Here is a 20,250-nt window from a genome sequence, read left to right as displayed (position 1 = left end):
TTTGAGCTTGAAGACCGAAGTCAAATTTTTATAGAATATTATTAACCTGCGATTTACTTCATAATTTAAATAAATAAAAATGAATTGATCATGTTTTGTATCTGTAATTATTGATTTATGGATTTATGGAGATGGCGTTTAGATGTGCATATTTGATATCTAGTACCAGTAAGTACGAGTATAAACATTTGATGTCCAGCATCCCTTCTACAAAAAGTTACCGACCGCCACTGCTAAAGTGTAAAGTGTGAGTGCTAATCACCTGCACGAAGGAGAAAGCAAGGTCCTTCTGCTCCTGCTCGATGCGCTTGGCCTCCAGCATGAGCTGCTCCAGCCCGCTGAGCCGCTCCTCCAGCCCCTTGATCCTTTTCATGCCCTCCTGCCCCGCGCTCTCGCGCGCCTCCGCCACGTCCCGCTGCAGCTTCAGCATCACGCTGTCGTCCAGCTGGCGGAAACAAAACAACACGTCTAATGTGTACGTAAACAAAACACCTCATTCATATACAACAAGGACTATATGTTAGACATTCCACAAAGACTATATGTTAGACGTTAACCTGTTAACCGGGCGGGACGCATAAATACGTCAAACGTAAACAATATAGGGTACGGGTAGGACATATGAATACGTCCTTGAAATTTATGTTTTTTATATTATATATATGGACGTATATTTTTCGAACAACAAAGGTATTGGTCATCCATACATGCCTCGACATGAATTTAAGACACGGAATGAATTAGTATCATTTGGCTATTGAGAGTGGTAGACGTGTTCTGGGTGAGCAGTACTGACACGTCCTAGTGAAAGAGTTCGCGCCCATTACAAGTTGCGTAATTGAACAGCGGACCGCCTGGTTAACAGGTTAATTACCTAAGTTTGTTTCCATTCAAATTTTGCTTAAAAAGATCTAAGTTACTTTTTCTTTAAGTCTTATCACTCATGTAGTACATGTTTTGCTAACTTTTTTCATTTTTAACATTTTTATTTATTGTTTTCTGTTAAAGTCAAGTATTTATAGTTTATATTAACATTTAATCTAATTTTACTTCTTATAATATCTATTGTATTCTTGCCAGTGCCCTTTCTTCTTCTCCGTCTTATTCCTCATTGCTGAGGGTTGTGACCCTTGCGGAAGCAATGACTCTTCTCCAGTTATCCCTTGACTGCACTGTACGTAGCGCTCCAACCACCAAGGTGCCTGCTGCTGCCTTAATTTGATCGGTCCATCGTGTGGGGATCTTCCTCTCCCTCTCTTTCCCTCCAGGCTACCGATTACAACTAGTCGTTCCAGGCTATCCCTGTTGCCATGCGCAACGTGTCCAAAGAACTGGAGAATCCGTCGGGTACAGACATTGGCCAGAGTCAAGCCATCCAAGCGTAGTTCTTGGTGAATGGACTCATTGGTGCGTCTATAGACTATATGTTAGACATTAATTACCTTAGTTTGTTTCCATTTAAATTTTGCTTAAACAAATCCAAGTTCCTTTTTCTTTTAGTCGTATCACTCATGTAGTACATGTTTGCTAACTTTTTTCATTTTCATCTTTTTCATTTTCTGTTAAAGTCAAGTATTTATAGTTTATATAAACACTTAATCTAATTTTACTTCTTATAATATCTATTGTATTCCTGCCAGAGTCCTTTACTATGACCTAAAATATAATGAATACCCTACACACATTCCATGCCTTTGTGGGATATTTTTTTGTATTGATATTATATATTTTTTGTACTTGTAATTATAATATATTGTGAAATGCAAAAAAAAATAATAATAAAGAGAGAGAAAAAAAACCCCTGAAGAGGGCAACAGGTCGTTGCCGAAACTAGTTGGTTTATAAAAATAAAAGTGAATGGATCAAAAAACAAAGTTATTTTATTTCTCCAAATAATATATTGAAAAAAAGGGGTCTATAGTAGGGATAATATGGCAATCAGACTTACCAGATCGAGGGCATCTTTGCAGTACTTGGCGATGTCCTTGAGCGACTCCTGGTTCTCCTTGGCGGTGATCCAGTGCAGCAGGGTGAGGGCCTCCCGGCTGCTGCCGCGCCCCCGGCCGCCGCGCACCGCCAGCCCCCGGCCCTCCTGCGAGCCCTCCGGGCCCCCGAGCTCCTCGTCCCCCTCGGAGGCCGTGCTGCCGCCGGCGCCCCGCAGGCTGGACGTCTTGGAGGACCCGTCGTTGGAGCCGGTGGTAGCTGGAAGGAGGGATTAATTATTATATCAAAAGGTATTTCGGTCAAAACGATCAGTGACGGGAGTTCTTTGCGATCCAAAAATGCCATCCAAATTAATGGGAAAAGTCTACCAATCAATTGTCAAACCCGCACTCCTATACGGCTCCGAATGCTGGACGATGTATAGCACCTTCTCTAGGCAACTAGAATCCGCTGAAATGCAACTAACTTTTCTAGGCAATTAGAATCCGCTGAAATGTGAATGCTTAGATGGTCTGCGGGAGTGTCCCTTAGAGACAAAATAAAGAGTTCATACATTCGTGGAAGTCTACGAGTAACAGACATAAATAGGAAGGTAGAGGAAAGGTAATTGAGATGGTATGGGCATATAGGACGCAGAGAATCCCAGCATGTCGTAAACCAGGCAATAGAAATGGATCTTCCTCGAAAGATATCTAGAGGAAGACCAAAAAATTCATGGATGCTGCAAAGAGAGAAGATGGTTCGAAGACATGGCCTAGGTGACGTTGTCCATGACAGAACGACCTACAACCTGAGGACGAGGAGAACTGACCCCAGCAGTCTATAAAGACGATAAGTTGGGATGTAGCCAGGAAGAAGAAGAAGGTATTTTGGTTTAAAAAAAAAATTTACTTTCTATCGGACTGAAATAATTTGCCATACATTAGGACCTTTATAACTCAAACCCCTTAATCGTAACACCTCTGTAAACCGAACGCCCACTCATCTCTCCGAGGTTTAACCGAGGTGTTCTTGTGACCCGCGGAACATTTCACACATTTTTTCTATAAGTGTACATAAAACTACCAAAAGAACATTCCATCATGCGTAGTTCGTATCATATCCCATTTATGGAAGTATCTCACTATCGTGACAATTTCTTCTATGGTATATTCGTGTTAACAATCACAACATTTTGCGATCTACTTTTAAATACACATTGATAAGAATACAAGCTGCTATAACCGAGTGCTAGAGCGACCCAAAGTCAAAATGCTATGTAAAAGCTAGTTATACAGTAGCCATGATACTAGTCGAATAAAGCATATTAAATCTCAAATGAGAACAAGAATCACTGATGAGCATTTGGAAAACTGTTTGCGTGTAGCAACAACATCAATCGTTAATAATGTATCAACATTGATGCACTTAGTTCTGACAAACAAAATCAGATGTCTCACAAATTTAAAAAAATATATATATTTTTATGTTTTTGTATTGCCTAACTCTTATCTTGTTAATATGTTTGATTCACATTTTTGTTATGTCTGCTTAAAAAAAAACAATATATTTAATATTTGCCATGAATAATAAAAGAAATTTTGTTTTACAGCCTGTTAAGAAATCTGATTTCTGAAATCTGGCCTGACTGCTGAAAATGTTGGCCACCCATGCCCTACAGATTCTCTGTGCCGTAATCCAAACACTCCACTAGTCCGAACAGAGGGTAATTTTTTGGCGTTCGGATTATAAAGGCCCTGCTGAAGGCAATGATGGCAACGAACAAAACATTGTTTTTTCCAGGAATGTTTATTTTGTCATTATTTTTTTGATAATTTAGTATTCTAGGGTTAATTACCTTGTATATCTGTCTGTGCGCTGGTGACAACCGCGTTATCCTTCTGCCCCCCCTCGAGCGACGGCAGCTTGTTTTCGCTGTCCTCGTCATCAGACGCGTGTCTCTCGCTGCAGGACTCGCTGTCAGCGTGAAGGTCGTCAAATGCGGTGAACGGGTTGGAAGCGGCGTTCAGCCGCAAGGCGGGTAATATGGGGATGCTAGACAGAACTTCCAAATCTTCGTTGAATCTGCCAAAATAAAATGTACGTTAGGATTATATAACTAACTAACAGAGATAAACAAAGAGAATAGAACGTCACAACAATCTGTCCTTAATTTGTATTTTTTTGCATTTCACAATAAAATGTAATTAAAAGTACTGGAATATCCAATTTTATTAACACATTTCGGACGGGTGTTTTTTACGCTATAAGCGATATACACTCCACAAATTTTTCAACTGATTCGCCACAATCAGCTATACTTCCAAATCTATTGAATTACTACCAACAGGTGGATGGGACCAAAGAACATTGCATATATATATATATATATATATATATATATATATATATATATATATATATATATATATATATATATATATATATATATATATATATATATATATATATATATATATATATATATATATATATATATATATATATATATATATATATATATATATATATATATATATATATATATATATATATATATATATATATATATATATATATATATATATATATATATATATATATATATATATATATATATATATATATATATATATATATATATATATATATATATATATATATATATATATATATATATATATATATATATATATATATATATATATATATATATATATATATATATATATATATATATATATATATATATATATATATATATATATATATATATATATATATATATATATATATATATATCGGTAGTGTAAAGGCAAAGGGGTATATCTGTCTACAAAATTTTACAGGAGAGCAAAAACAAACTTGTGAAATTAAATACTTTGTTCGGATGGCATATGTACATATCTTAAGAAAACTAAATAAGTATTGCAACTACAGCTATATCCTTTTGCTAGATTATGGAATACACTATCTTAGACATTTTGTGGAACAAACTTAGAAAATGAAAAATTTGACAGATATACCCATTTGCCATTACACTACCGATATACACAAATTAAAAAAAAATAATGCAATATGGATGTTCAACAATAAGCAGAATGGTGAAAATTATACAAGAATATGAAGTGATTGCTTAAGCCAGCCAAATATCAGATTGTAATATGTGGAATGCTCAAATTTTCATCTTCTTTTACGTATTACAACGATAGATGTGCTCATTTCAAGTTGAGACACCTATAACCAGGGCTATTCTTTTAATCAAAAATGGACTCGGAACTTACTTCATGTCGAGCTTTTTACTAAAAAAATATATATTCATATATCATCTGAATATTCATTACAATACCATATCTTATAATTTCGACAAATTATATAAATAAAGATTGTAATTACGTAAGCATAAACATTGTATCGTCGAATTAATTTTGAAAATTAAAAAAAAAAAATTATCTGTTAAAAAAGGTGTCGGAACGCCGTTCCACCACGTTACATGGAAAAAAAGAACTGCCTATAATAATATGTATTAAGATCCTTCGCATATAACTGAAAAAGTAACAGTTATCCATTAGTTACTAATTGGGAGACTCACTTTGAAAGGAATTCAGTATATTCATTCTTTTTCTTAAGATGTTCCCTGAATTTCTGCTCAAAGTCCTCTGCTCTCTGTTGGAAATCACTCGTAACATCTTCCATGTTGGCGACAACAGCTGCCCAGCCCTGGGAAATAGACAAACAATTAACAATTTCACTAATTTATTCGGCTGTCACTTTGTGGTAAAATCTATCCATTAAAATCTACCATTATTTCTTAAAATCTACTGTGACACGTGTTTCGATGCATTCTGCATCATTTTCAAACACCATATGTGAAACTGATTCTAAATTTGCTAAGCTTTCCCGCACAGACTCTATGTAGCCCTAAAAACTGATTATGCACGTTGATGGTTTATTTTTTATAGATGTGTAATCTCCTCTCTTTTTTGTGACAGTTGCATTTGCCATATCGCCGTGCATAGAACGCAAGATAACGGGATTTTTAAAACTTTTTATCTTCGAAGGAACACATTAAGATTGCAACTTGGGTTAGTAGTAATAATATAATAATTTGAACCTTATGTAATACGTAAAAAGTAAAAATATATAACGATGCGTGCAAGTGACTTTCCTTTACCGCACGCTAAGCAGCAACTGATTTGCTCATAGCACTTTTAACTTGTATACACACGAGCGCGATGGCGTTCGTTGGCATTATAACGGTTAAGCTTTGTAAGCGAGTCGGCCAAGCCTCACCTGTTGTTGCAGATGCTGGTCGTGTACCAGTTTCTCGCAGACGTGCATGTGATCTCGGGCGAGCTCGTAGAACCGTTGCGCCAGTGCGGAGCACTTTGCCACGGTGCTGTAGTTGGAATTGGCAGCTGCCATCGATAGGCAGTTTTCCACCTCTTCTCTGAGATCCACATCTGAAGACAAAAATAAGATTATTAATAAGAATATTTCCATAAATATACAGATGCCTTCTTAGGCCCTTACAGCAAATCAAAAAAATTGAAAAGGTTTACATTACTCCTATGTTGCTTTTAACATGTTGATTGCCGGGTCACGTGTATTTTTCGGCCGGTATTGCCGGTCAAGTGATTTTTCACACTGATTTATATTATGTCATATTACCCTGAACTGCACCTGAATCGCAGGAATGATCACTTTGCCGTCATGTAAAAAACAATCAAGTTATCACTGCGTAAATATGACACAGTGCCCTATGCACCATCAGGTGTGGATATGAAGAATAAGAAAGTGAAAAATTGTTATAAAAGAAGGCTAAATTATTGTAACGGGTAGGTTGAACTTTTTGAAGTTTATATGCAGTCTCATCAATTTAAAGAGGCACAAAAATTAACAAATTTTAAATGGCAAAACTAAAGACTCAACATCTTCAATGACATAATGCGTGTGAGGGAGTGAATGGACGACAAGAGAAAAATTAAGAGGATATACATATATGGCAAATCTGAATGGAAGAACAGAACGAGGACTACAAGGAAAGAAGGAGTGTATTAACCTTTGAAAAGGAAGTCCACATTTCTGAGAATTAAATCATTATAGATGGCAAACTTCAAAGAAAGATTCCTAAAAATAGTCACATCTCGGAGAGGGAAAATAACCTTTTCTGGGAAGATGCCAAATGTTTTGGTCGAATCTTCAAGATTACACTTTGCAAGTCATAAAATGGCCATATCGGCATTAAATTCCTCGTCTGCATTCAAAGACCGAAGTCCCACATTTGAAAACATTGTAAGTTCATACAAAAATAAAGTTTTACATAACACAAATTCAAAAATAAACATATCCCAAGGTCTGCATTATGTATGTAAAAGGAAACCCTCGTTATCTAACTGAAATACTAGTAAATTTTGACATCTCAACATGGATGAAGAAGAATATGGAAGTCTGGGTATTCACAGGGCTTATGACCTGTCATCGGCTGGTTTACGTGGTCAGTTTTTGTTGGTTCAAGTGAAAATCATGTTTTCATTAGTCTCCCAGAATGTAAAATAATTCGGGAAGAATCTCTCAATCATAGATGGTGCCAAAAACTAGCATGTGAAAAAAAGGTCAATTAAAAGATATGTATACATCTTCCGAAATTTGAGTAGTGTGGTTGCCAATCATGGGCAGGATGGTGAATGTTACATGTGTATAAAGTGATCATTTCATGAAAGTCTCTGCTAAATCAAATAAAGATTTACTCATCTCGACCATAAATTGTGTCAAGAACTCACGTGTGAAAATGGTCAATTATAGGCTTTATACCAGGCATGTCATATCACATGTTTATATATTGCGGCCCGCGGGCTGCATGCAGCCTGTTTAGCTTCGAAACCGGTAGACATTATAATTAAGTAATATTTAATATTTATAGTGATTTTAAAACAAAGTTACATTTAAATTATTGCATATTTTTGTTTAAAATTGATTTAGCATTTTTTGTCAGTACACCCACTATATCGCTCACTCCTTTCAAGAACGTCATAAATAAAAAATCGGCAATTTTCAGTTGTGCATGTTTTCGGAATGCCCAGAAAGTGCACTATATCCCAGCAAAAGAGGCATATTTTTAACTTAATATTTATCCGCTACAGGGCACAAAGTGTTGTTTTAGCATTTTGAAGAAAAGGTATTGTTTAATTTTTTCGAATATCCTAATTATTTTTCAATTGGAAAAAAGCCTTCAGGTTTTACCTAAAAAGATCTGTTGCACAGTAAAAAGTGGCTTGATATTTATTTTTAATACATTGTATTATATTTGTCAACTTTAAAAATGTTCTCCTGAAAAATCGAGTTTTTTGATTTATGACATTCTTGAAAGCAGTGAGCGATATGTACTCTTGCTATTATCTTTGCTGTACTCTATATCCAGAGGTAAATGACTGAGGCAGAAAAAATGTACGGGTTTATGAGATAAATGTGGCTTGTTTACTGAACATAATATAGATTGTGAGATGAACGCATTGGGAATGGTGTATGGTAATAAGACGCCCACTGCGACTGTGATGCAACGAGACTGCATTCAGATGAATGGTGTCAAAAGTCAAGCCAATGCACTCGAGAGCTCCGTCATAATCAGGGAATTACTCTCAATTTTGTAACTTGTAACTCGTTGTAAAAAGAATAATTTTATTTGCAGTGAGAGGTATTCTGTTAATTTTGTTACTTGTAACAAGGAAGAATAATTGTATAAAATTAAATAACTTTGTTTTAATTACTTTTTTAAAAAATATGAGTACACTTTACCCTACCAGTTTCAACAAGAACCTTGTCATCATCAGGGTTTATTGGATTCTAAAAAAATAAAAACATTAAATACTCATAATTAATTACATTCTCTTACCAAAAACTAAATCCTAAATGTTATTCTGCATTGCGTAGCATCTATTCTTATATGGTTTTTGGTAAGGGAATGTAATTAATTATTAGTGTTTTTAATGTTTTAAAATTTAATAAACCCTGATGATGACAAGGTTCTTATTGAAACCGATAGGTTAAAGTGTACTTATAATAAAAATAATAATCAAATTAGTAATAATAATAATAATATTCATATTATATGAGATATTATGGTGGTAGAATCAATTTATTCAATTTTACCCTGGACTGGTACCTGAAGCGGAGGGCTGATCACCTTTCCTTCATGAAGATAACACTGCATTTATATGATGCAGTGCCCTATGCACCTTTGGGGTGCGGATAAGGATTTGAAGAATAATAAAAAAGTGGTTAAAACAAAATTGTTTAATTTTATAAAGTTCATAAAATGTTCCACAAAGTATCTGCGAAAGAAAATAATAATTTTGTTTGCGGTAAGAGGTATCCTGTCAATTTTGTTACTTTGTAACAAGGAAGAATAAGTTTATTTGGAGTGAGAAGTATTCTGTAAATTTTGTTACTTGTAACTTGATGTAACAAGGAAGAATAATGTTATTTGCGGTAAGAGGTAGAGGTACATGGCAATCTCTCTCAAAAAATCTGTGTTTGATTGGAAGAATCTATTGACATGGCAATCTCTCTCAAAAAATCTGTGTTTGATTGAAAGAATCTATTGACATGGCAATCTTTCTCAAAAAATCTGTGTTTGATTTGACAATCAATACATAAATGATATACAGTTTGTTGCACTCACCGACTCCGAAGTCGCAAGACGGCTGCGGAGGTTCGCACGACTCGATGATGTTCTTGCTGAACATGAAGATGGGGTTGGTGTCCGTGCCAGCGCTGTAGGAGCACACGCGCGCATCCGGCCGCAGCACCTCCCCGCCACTCACCAGCAGCACTTGCGCGCTCGCCGGGATGTCGCACACCTTCTCTATCTTCGTCTTCAGCGTCACCACACTGAAAATATGAATCCTCGTGAACGTGGCATCTTTAGTTATGCACTTTGCAGTATGGTCAATCGGACCCCGACCACAGTAAGCACAATCAGCGGTGGGCTGCAGGGGGCTCGGAGGGGCTCGCGCAAACCCCTTGTAAAATTTGACTTGGGCTGGCAAGCCCCTTCTTAAATTAAGAAAAATCTATATTCTCTTACTAAATCAGTAAAGAAATGCAAATCTGAGGTAGGTAAGTACATTACAATTAATATTAAATATTTGATTTGTTGAATTAAAGAATTCTCTACCATAAAAAAATAAGTCATATTTATATTTTGTCGTTTTATGTGCATATTAAGTATTTTTAATTATTATGTATTTTGGGTAATTCAAACAAAATGATAAACATAATTGACCTCACAGTGTAAAAACCCTCCTTACAGACGTAATCTCAAATTACCCATACATAATTTATATTAAAAAATAAATATTAGAATAAATAGTTAAAACACATATATTTAGAGAGCTCGATTTGTTGATATTTTGCATTATCCCATTTTGACAAGTGTCAATCTGATAAGAATGCACATGTAGATACCTTATCTCTCAGATGTCGTGTTGCGTTCCACAGAAATCCATCGGACAGCGAATGTATGGAGTCATCAAATATTCAAATCCATTTATATATAAAAAAAATCAAAGGATTTTGAACAAAAAGATTAAAAAACAGGGTCAAATTCAGTGCAAGTGAATAATCATATTCTATTCCTTCCAGTGACATTTTTGTTTATATTAAGGAAACAAAGTGCAGAAGAAAGAGTCCAATGCGCGTATTAGATACTGCACATATATCGCTCACTCCTTTCAAGAACGTCATAAATCAAAAAACTTGATTTTCAGGAGAACGTTATTAATGTTTAAAAATATAATACAATGTATTAAAGATCATTAATTAACCAGTCTGATGATGTCGGTAACGACGAAACCCGGTCTCTGGTCAAATAAAAATAAAGTGGAAAAGCTAAAAATATTGGTATTAATCTAATAATATATTAAAGATAAATATCAAGCCACTTATTGAACTTTTGACTGTGCAACAGATCTTTTTAGGTAAAACTTGAAGGTTTTTTCTCCATTTAAAAAATATTAAGTATACTTAAAAAAATAATTAAACAATACCCTTTTCTTCAAAATGCAAAAACGACACTTTCTGCCCTGTAGGGGGTAAATATTAAGTTGATAACATGCCTTTTTTGCTGGGATATAATGCATTTTCTGGGCATTCCGAAAACATGCACAACTGAAAATTAATGATTTTTGATTTTGACGTTCTTGAAAGGAGTGAACGACATATTATATGATAATTGGTATTGGTAAAAACTAAAATGTAAGTAAACTTTGGAAAATCTTGAAAAATCTATAGTACTTACTTTGCAAAATCTATGTATTTTTTACATTAAATAATCATTATTTTAAAAAGGTATTTTCAAAAAAATTAATCGTATTGAAACAAAAACAAAAATTGCTATTACGTGTGTCTTTAAAATCTCCTTTTTGATGGAATTAATTTATAAAACTTCATATAAAATGGCATAAGAAAACACGCAAAAGTCTACGACCTTGGAATTTGTTTGATAATATTATAAATCGCAAATCATGTGGAGGCTTTCCTGTGATGGCTGTTATTTATTGCAAATTATTATGCAATAATATGTGGCAACGAACACAACAGCATGTGCAATCAAGAAAATACATGGCATTTATTGTGTATTAAAAAATATCACTTATTAGCCGACATTGATGTTAGCTTTCTAACTCACATTGGATAATTTGGCTGAAACAACTCGAATGAACTGAAATCTATTAAGCCTTACCACTCCTATATCGAGTGTTACTCAATATGACACTATTTAAAATTGAATCAAAACAGTAAACAACATACAACACATCCATTGGTGCATAGGGCACTGCATCATACAGAAAAAGTGTTGTCTTGATCGCTAAATACATGAAGGAAAGGTGATCAGCCTTCCAAATTCAGGTGCCAGTCCAGGATCATATCAATTTTGAGCCTCTTGAGAATCGAACCCAGGACCTCCAGCATGGTAGCCTAGCACGCTAACCACTACACTATGGAGCCGGACAAAATATACTGTATAAAATAAAACAACAACTGTATAACTTATTCTACTTTTATTTTATTTGACCAGTGACCGATAGATATATATTAGAAATCCTTGGTATAAATAGATAAAAAAAATTGCCCTAATAAAGAAATATTAAATGACCAAGTCACACATCTCTACTGTATCCATTGGAAAATAAACAATAGGTAGTTAAATGTCACATCGATAAGAAATAAATGCCAGAAATTTAACATTTCAGAGCATACAGGACTTCCCCATACAAATGTGCAGTAGGAGTTGTGAAAAATAGGTTCCAGATTCGCCAACATATTATTTGAATTTGCATTTAAAAAATATAATTTGATGATAAAATTATACAAAATCCTAATTAAAACCGTTACCATAACTTATATCGCTCACTCCTTTCAAGAACGTCATAAATCAAAAATCGACAATTTTCAGTTGTGCATGTTTTCGGAATGCCCAAAAATTGTACTATATCCCAGCAAAAGAGGCATATTTTTAACATAATATTTACTCGCTACAGGGCAGAAGCGAGACAAGAATACTCTAGGCAGAAGCGAGACAAGAATACTCAAGGCTCAATAAAGATATACAAAGACATTGCCGACGAGACAAAAATAAACAAATTTCGGATATCTGTGCTGAGATAGAAGATAAAGCGAATAGCGTCACTACAAGGGATCTTTTCCAAAAGGTTAAACTCTTAACCCGTGCCTTCAAACCTCAGACATGGGCAATAGAGGACCAAAATGGAAGCGTTCTGACGGACATTGGCAGCGTCTTGGAGAGATGGCGAGGTTACTGCTCCGGACTATATGCCGAGACCTCAACAGCAGTTAGTCCTTCCTTTGAGAATCAAACCATGGAACCCGACATTTTGGAAGAAGAGATTCGAAATGCACTGAAAAAACTAAAATGCAACAAGTCCCCCGGCAATGACTGCATACAGGCCGAGCTTCTAAAAGAACTAGGGGATAAGGGCATAAAAACAGTGCTGGATCTCTGCAACCTCATATGGAGAACGGGAACATGGCCTCAGGAATGGGCTAAATCTGTTTTCATTCCTCTTCACAAAAAAGGCTCATCCAAAAAGTGTGAAAACTATAGGACAATAGCACTTATCTCTCACACCAGCAAGATAATGCTATATGTTCTAAAAGCACGATTACACAGTTACATTGGATGGCAAATACCAAAGGAACAAGCTGGTTTTGTGAAAGGAAGAGGAACAAGAGAGCAGATCCTCAACATCCGCCAAGTTATCGAAAAAAGCCGAGAGTTCCTGACGCCAACTGTTTTATGCTTTATCGATTACAAAAAAGCTTTCGACTGCGTGAAGTGGGAACATCTGTGGAAAGTACTCATGGAGATGGGAGTCCCATCCCATTTGATAAAACTCATCCATGGACTTTATGCCCAAAGTAAGGCAATCGTAAGAATCAATGGCATAAACACTGCAAGCTTCCCCACTGAGAAAGGTGTAAGACAGGGATGCATACTCTCCCCTGACCTGTTTAACATCTATGGGGAATACATCATGCGCAGGGCTCTCTACGAATGGAATGGAGGAGTGTCCATTGGTGGCGTAAAGCTGTCCAATATACGATATGCGGACGACACAACACTTTTGGCCAAAGACCCAAAAGAGATGGTAGATCTCCTTAAACGAGTAGAGATTGAGAGCAAGGCACTGGGACTAGAGATTAACCAAAGCAAGACCAAGATCATGATCGTAGATCGATCTAAGAAGTTTGGTGATCTCGGGAACTCACTGGAAGGTTTAGAGATAATAAACGAGTTCCAGTTCCTTGGATCTCAAATCAGCAATGAAGGAACTTGTGAAGGAGAGATTAGACGTCGTATCGCCATCGCCAAAAGTGCCATGTCTAAGCTAGACAAAATTTGGAAAGACCGGGGTGTGAGTAACAACACCAAGATGAAGCTTGTCAGGAGCTTGGTCCACTCCATTTTTCTCTATGCTGCTGAAACATGGACTATAAAAGCAGCAGAAAGGAGAAAAATTGATGCCTTTGAAATGTGGTGTTGGAGGCGCATGCTCCGAATTCCATGGACAGCTAGACGCACCAATGAGTCCATTCGCCAGGAACTACGCTTGGATGGCTTGTCTCTGGCCAATATCTGTACCCGACGGATTCTCCAGTTCTTTGGACACGTTGCGCGTGGCAACGAGGATAGCCTGGAACGACTAGTTGTGATCGGTAGCCTGGAGGGAAAGAGAGGGAGAGGAGGATCCCCCACACGATGGACCGATCAAATTAAGGCAGCAGCAGGCACCTCAGTGGTTGGAGCGCTACGTGCAGCGCAGTCAAGGGATAACTGGAGAAGAGTCATTGCTTCTGCAAGGGTCACAACCCTCAGCAATGAGGATTAAGACGGAGAAGAAGACAGGGCAGAAAGTGTTGTTTTTGCATTTTGAATGAAAGGTATTGTTGAATTATTTTTTTGAATATACTAAATATTTTTAAAATGGAGAAAAAACCTTCAGGTTTTACCTAAAAAGATCTGTTGCCTAGTAAAAAGTTAAGTAAGTGGCTTGATATTTATTTTTAATACATTGTATTATATTTTCAAACTTTAAAAACGTTCTCCTGAAAAATCGAGTTTTTTGATTTATGACGTTCTTGAAAGGAGTGAGCGATATGTATTTATTATTATAATACACTACTTAAATTCATTCAATTTCATAATTAAAATTTAACTTAGTTTTAAAATCACTATAAATATTTTATTATAACTTAATTATATATCTAACGGTTTCGAAGCTAACCGCTTCTTTATCAAGACTGATTAATACACTGAAATATTAGACTGAAAATCACAAAGTTAGTTCTTCAAATATAAATTATCATTCAATTTCAATTAATTTTGTCAAAAAAGTTATATAAATCATGGTTTTTAACCCCTGCCTTGTTGTGTAAATAACATTGAATTTCGTCTAGCGTCTCACCGGTCTGATAATATCCATAATGACCAAATCCGATCACAGGCCAAATAAAAGTGGAAAAAATTAGAAAGTTGTTGTTTCGATATATAAAATATAGTTCAACCAAGAAATGTCAGTACAAAACTAAAATATAAAATATATTGTATAAATTGTCTGTTGCTTTAAAAGTTATTGTGAACCTTTAATAAAAACGACTGACATTTTGACATTGCAATGGCCGCTATCTTAGTGCTAAATGTTTCTTTAAATAAGATGCTTTATTAAATTGATATTGCGATGTTGGAAAACATCTCTCCGTGGCAAAAAGCAATTTAAAATAAGGTTTAAAAAAACTTATATTTTGTATAATAAAATTATTGTAGACTTTGTGGTATGGTAATATAATGTTCTCCTTATCATTCATCATTCACTTTGTATAACCACCTTGTATTTTTTTAAAGTAGTGTTATATAAAGTGAATGATGAATGATAAGAAGTGTTAAAAAAAGTTATAATGATTAAAGTTATAATAATTACAATTGTTTTTTTACCATTTGAGTTTTATTAAAGACTACTAGTTTTTGTCCGCCTCCGTAGTGTAATAGTCAGCACGCTCAGCTACCGTTCTGGAGGTTCCGGGTTCGATTCCCAGGGGGGATCAAATAAATATAGGTGATTTTTTCACTCCAATATTTATTCAATATTACCCTGGACTGGTACCTGAAGTGGAGGGCTGATCACCTTTCCTTCATGTTTTAACAATCAAGATAACACTGCGTTTATATGATGCAGTGCCCTATGCACCATTGGGGTGCGGATAAGGGTTTGAATGAATGAAGTTTAGCTTCTGAAGCTAGTAGTCTTTAATAAAACTCAAGTGGTAAAAAAACAAGTGTTTTATTTTAAATGTCTTACCACAAAGTTAATGCCGAAACAATTAATAAAAAAAGTTTTTATTTTAAGTTTTGCTTGGTATAAAAAAAAAGTTAACGATATTGATAGTAAAGAGAAGACAATGACATTCAATAACAACGTAAGGTGATTCATTTAACATATGATAACACAGAAGTAAATGACATTATGTTCAGATATAAAAAAAGAAATAACTTAAGTGCAAATAACCTGTGCCAATATCTTGTGAATTCTATAAATAAGATGGGAATTGTGAGAGAATTGCGGATCTTTTGTTGATTGACCTAAATAACTATTAATAAAATAACAACAAAACAAAAAAATAAGAGAATTTAGAAAAATTATAGATATTCTTTTGTCTGCCTCCGTAGTGTAATGGTCAGCACGCTCGGTTACCGTTCTGGAGGTCCCGAGTTTGATTCCCAGGGGAGTCAAATAATATACGTGATTTTTTCACTCTAATATTTATTCAATATTACCCTGGACTGGTACCTGAAGCGGAGGGCTGATCACCTTTCCTTCATGTGTAAACGATCAAGATAACACTGCGTTTATATGAAGCAGTGCCCTATGCACCATTGGGGTACGGTTAATGGTTTTGTTATTTTTATTATATGTACTAGAAATATTATGCAGATATGGCGAATATCGGAAATAAACTTCCATTTTATTACATTGAATCTAATGAATCATGTTTTAGATATGATTCATTAGTCTGAAGATGCTAGTTAAAAAGTGAAAGTGATATTGTTATTAATATATTAACACACTATGTACGGGAAAGGTATTTCTACCCGTTCAGTCGATTGATACTTAAGGACGGGAAGGGTATTTTAACCTTCTACGCCGCCCTCATTTCAAAGTCAGAAATGAAGGAATTACATGTTCAATATTTTTATGTGAATATAATGTACCAATCTCTTTGTTAAGGTCTTAACTATATGTACATAATTATCAAACCCCGTCGCCAGCGGTCCACAGGCGTAAAATACACCCGTCCTTAGTGTGTTAAACAAATAAAAATAAATAAATAAATATTTACCTTTCTAAGGCTAGATTGATGTCAAACGTCATCATGGTGCCAGTATCCACGTGGAATACGTAGAGCATCTTGGCTGCTTCTTATGTGCTACCGTAATTACAAATAAATAAATGCATTCACAATGTCAGCTGTCTCTTCGTAAACTACTTATGTCTATCTCTGTCTGTCAGTGCCAGTCAATGTCATCTGCAACTGCTAGTGCTGAAAGAAAAAGAGACAAATCAGTCCTGTACAATTGCAAAAAATTACAATATTGAAAGTTTCCAAGCAAATATATGAAAAAACATGAATACAGTAGAACCTGGGATATTTTAACCCCGGATATTCAAAATCCTGAGAAATCCGAACAAGATTTTGAAGAAAAACGAGCTAAGAACACACTTTTTATTTGATAAAATTATCACATCGTGGGTATCCTGGCAAAAAATTGTCAAATACCTGTTTGAATAATACCTGTTATTTAAAGCTTAAACTAACTAACTAACCATCGCGCCGCTATGGTTAGTTAGTTATAATATGATATTATTTTTTCACATCTCAACATAGATGAAGAAGAATATGGATGTCTGGGTCTTTACGGGGCTTATGTCGCAAATGAATAGACTTCCATATTCTTCTTCATCTATGTTGAGATGTTAAAAAATACAACATGAACAAGTATGAACAAGTATTTAGACACACTCAAAGTGTTGTAATATATTTATGTTTCAATTGACACCTTCTTTCACATGCTACTTTTCGGTACCATCTATGGTGTTTTTAATTAGCAGATATATATATATATATATATATATATATATATATATATATATATATATATATATGAACATATACACTCTATCCAGCCTATGACAGGTCGTAAGTCCTGTAAATACTCAGACTTCCATATTCTTCTTCATCTATGCTGAGATGTCAATATAAATAATTCCTAAGTGGAAAAAATCCAGATTTGTGGACAAATATTTGGACACACTCAAAACATTGTGAAGAGATTATATTTGTATTCCTCCACCTTCTATATAAGAGCACATTCTGGCAATTTCATTTTTCAAAACGGCAAAATATTTCAGCAAGGGGTGCTAGACTAAAAAAGTTTGAGAACCTTTGTTGTGAATCACTTAAATATGAATTTGATTCTGTGCTAACATATCGCTCACTCCTTTCAAGAACGTCATAAATCAAAAAACTTGATTTTTCAGGAGAACGTTTTTAAAGTTTAAAAATATAACACAATGTATTAAAAATAAATATCAAGCCACTTATTGAAGTCTTTACTATTCAACAGATCTTTTTAGGTAAAACCTGAAGGTTTTTTCTCCATTTGAAAAATATTTAGTATTTTTAAAATAATTATTTAACAATACCTTTTCTTCAAAATGCAAAAACAACATTTTCTGCCCTGTAGCGGGTAAATATTAAGTTAAAACTATGCCTCGTTTGCTGGGATATAGTACATTTTCTGGGCATTCCGAAAACATGCACAGCTGAAAATTGACGATTTTTGATTTATGACGTTCTTGAAAGGAGTGAGCGATATATTTATTTTAAATAAAAGATCAGAGCAATTTAAAAAGTGTGGTGATTTATTATTAGTGACTAATATGTCGTGGCGGCGTTTTTGGCTACGATTCTGGAGATCCCAGATTCGATTCTTAGGGGGAGTCAAAATAAGTATAAGTTATTTTTCACTCAAATATTTATATAATATTACCCAGGACATTTAAAAAATACCTTGTCTTCATGTAATTAACGATCAAGATGATGCGTTGAAACAATGCGGTGCCCTATGCACCATTGGGTGTAAATAAGGTTAAGAAGAGTCATTTATACAAATCCTTATCCTATAAAGGTAATAAAAGATTATAATTGTTAGAAAACTTTAACCGATTATAGTTATGATTAGTCGCAATAAATGTATTAGTTTCGTCATTTCATAAATTGATGTCGGAAAAAGAGTTTTATTTTTGGTAATTATCGTGATTTAACTTATCAGGATACTATTAATTTATAAGATTATTTTTAACGTAGAACATTTTTCCATTGCCAAAAACGTAAATATAAAAAAAAACTTTATTTAAAAAAGTGTTATTTGTCAATTTAGTTTTGAATGACCGTATCGGTGATCCGTGCGCATGGCAGAATAAAATATCACTTATCACTTGATTCACGAAATGCCAAAATATTGAATCAGATATCGGAGCATAAAAGACCTTCAATCGATGTAAATATTGTGTACGAAAATTGACAGTGAAAAAAACATTATGCACGACACATATCATTACATAATTTATAAATATAAACACACATAAAGTGTTTATGCAGGTTTTTCTAATCGAACGCATATTTTAGAGACTTTGAATCAATAAAAACGACGTAAACTATCGATGGAAGCCGTTTTAAAAATTACTTCCTCTATTTCGCTATACCTTTAGGCGTTTTAATGTCAATTTTCTGGTACATACATGGTCCGTATACATAATATACTTGTATTTACAGGCTACAGGCCGTGACAGAACGGAACAAACATAAAATATAGATACCCGATCACAACAAAGGTAAAAGCACCCTAGACATACTAAACAAAGAAACCGTCTCGAAATATGGCACTGACCGAAGAGAATAAAATTAATGGAGATTCTAGCGCATGAAAACACGATTTCCGACGAACAAAAGGGGACGAGATACACAAGACAATAACGTCGGGTGAACTTACATTTTCTTCGAGTATTTTGCAGATTTCCAGCCATTTCTCGACGCACAAACTATACGGCATCGCAAATGGCAATTTTCTAATAATTTAACATTTGTCGCAATAGGCTTGGTCACTGTCGAGAGATATTACGATATATTTCGCGAAGCACAAGTTTACCGTGAACACTGACTGAGGTCACATACACGGGCATCAGCTCATCAGCTGACGCTCGCTGTTCTTTGTTTGTAGTGTCAGAAAATGACTAGTACTGAAAAAGCCGCGAGATGGCGTTGACAGCTCAAACGCTTGTGCTGCCAATTACCTCTATCGACAATTTTTGAAACTACCAAAGATGTTATGTAAACATTTTTGACGTTTATGCGTAAATGTATTGATTTTCCTAACAAAATATACTCATTAATTTTCTACAATTCCTTTTTTTTAAATAACAAATTAAATTGTTAGAATACGCACGATTAGAAATAATATGAAACTTACAATTTCCCACTATTTTCATATTCAAGCGTCATTTTAAATGTCCACATACTTATTGTTTACATCAGTTTTCACCACAATAAAACTCTGCGTTCGGAGTATTCAAAATATTTTTTTAGTTTTTAGTAATATTTACTCCCAACACCTATAGCACTCATACGACGTTCGGATAATTGATACAAAAATAAACTATGACGTAAAATCCGACACGTGTATTTTATTTT

The 20,250-nt window shown here is 34.7% G+C and overlaps 1 protein-coding gene across 1 annotated transcript in view; it reads right to left on the bottom strand.

Moving 5' to 3' along the window:
- Atg17 (autophagy-related 17) overlaps window positions 1-19,769 on the bottom strand; it is a 33,455-nt gene extending 13,686 nt beyond the window's left edge. Inside the window, exons 1-8 of the mRNA XM_088273206.1 lie at window positions 19,553-19,769; window positions 16,840-17,040; window positions 9,605-9,813; window positions 6,217-6,386; window positions 5,516-5,643; window positions 3,782-4,008; window positions 1,949-2,202; window positions 263-445 (exon numbers count right to left, since the gene is read on the bottom strand). Of these exons, the coding sequence (XP_088129332.1) occupies window positions 263-445; window positions 1,949-2,202; window positions 3,782-4,008; window positions 5,516-5,643; window positions 6,217-6,386; window positions 9,605-9,813; window positions 16,840-16,907 (1,239 nt within the window). The 5' untranslated portion in view covers window positions 16,908-17,040; window positions 19,553-19,769. The remainder of the gene's footprint in view (window positions 1-262; window positions 446-1,948; window positions 2,203-3,781; window positions 4,009-5,515; window positions 5,644-6,216; window positions 6,387-9,604; window positions 9,814-16,839; window positions 17,041-19,552) is intronic.
- Between the last annotated feature and the right edge of the window lie 481 nt (window positions 19,770-20,250).

This window comes from Brachycentrus maculatus, unplaced genomic scaffold (genome assembly GCF_059751285.1).
Source record: "Brachycentrus maculatus isolate JH-2025_06_01 unplaced genomic scaffold, ASM5975128v1 h1tg000559l, whole genome shotgun sequence".
Taxonomy (NCBI): domain Eukaryota; kingdom Metazoa; phylum Arthropoda; class Insecta; order Trichoptera; family Brachycentridae; genus Brachycentrus; species Brachycentrus maculatus.
Note: the sequence above shows the minus strand (reverse complement) of the source record. Positions and strands in the feature narration are given on the sequence as shown.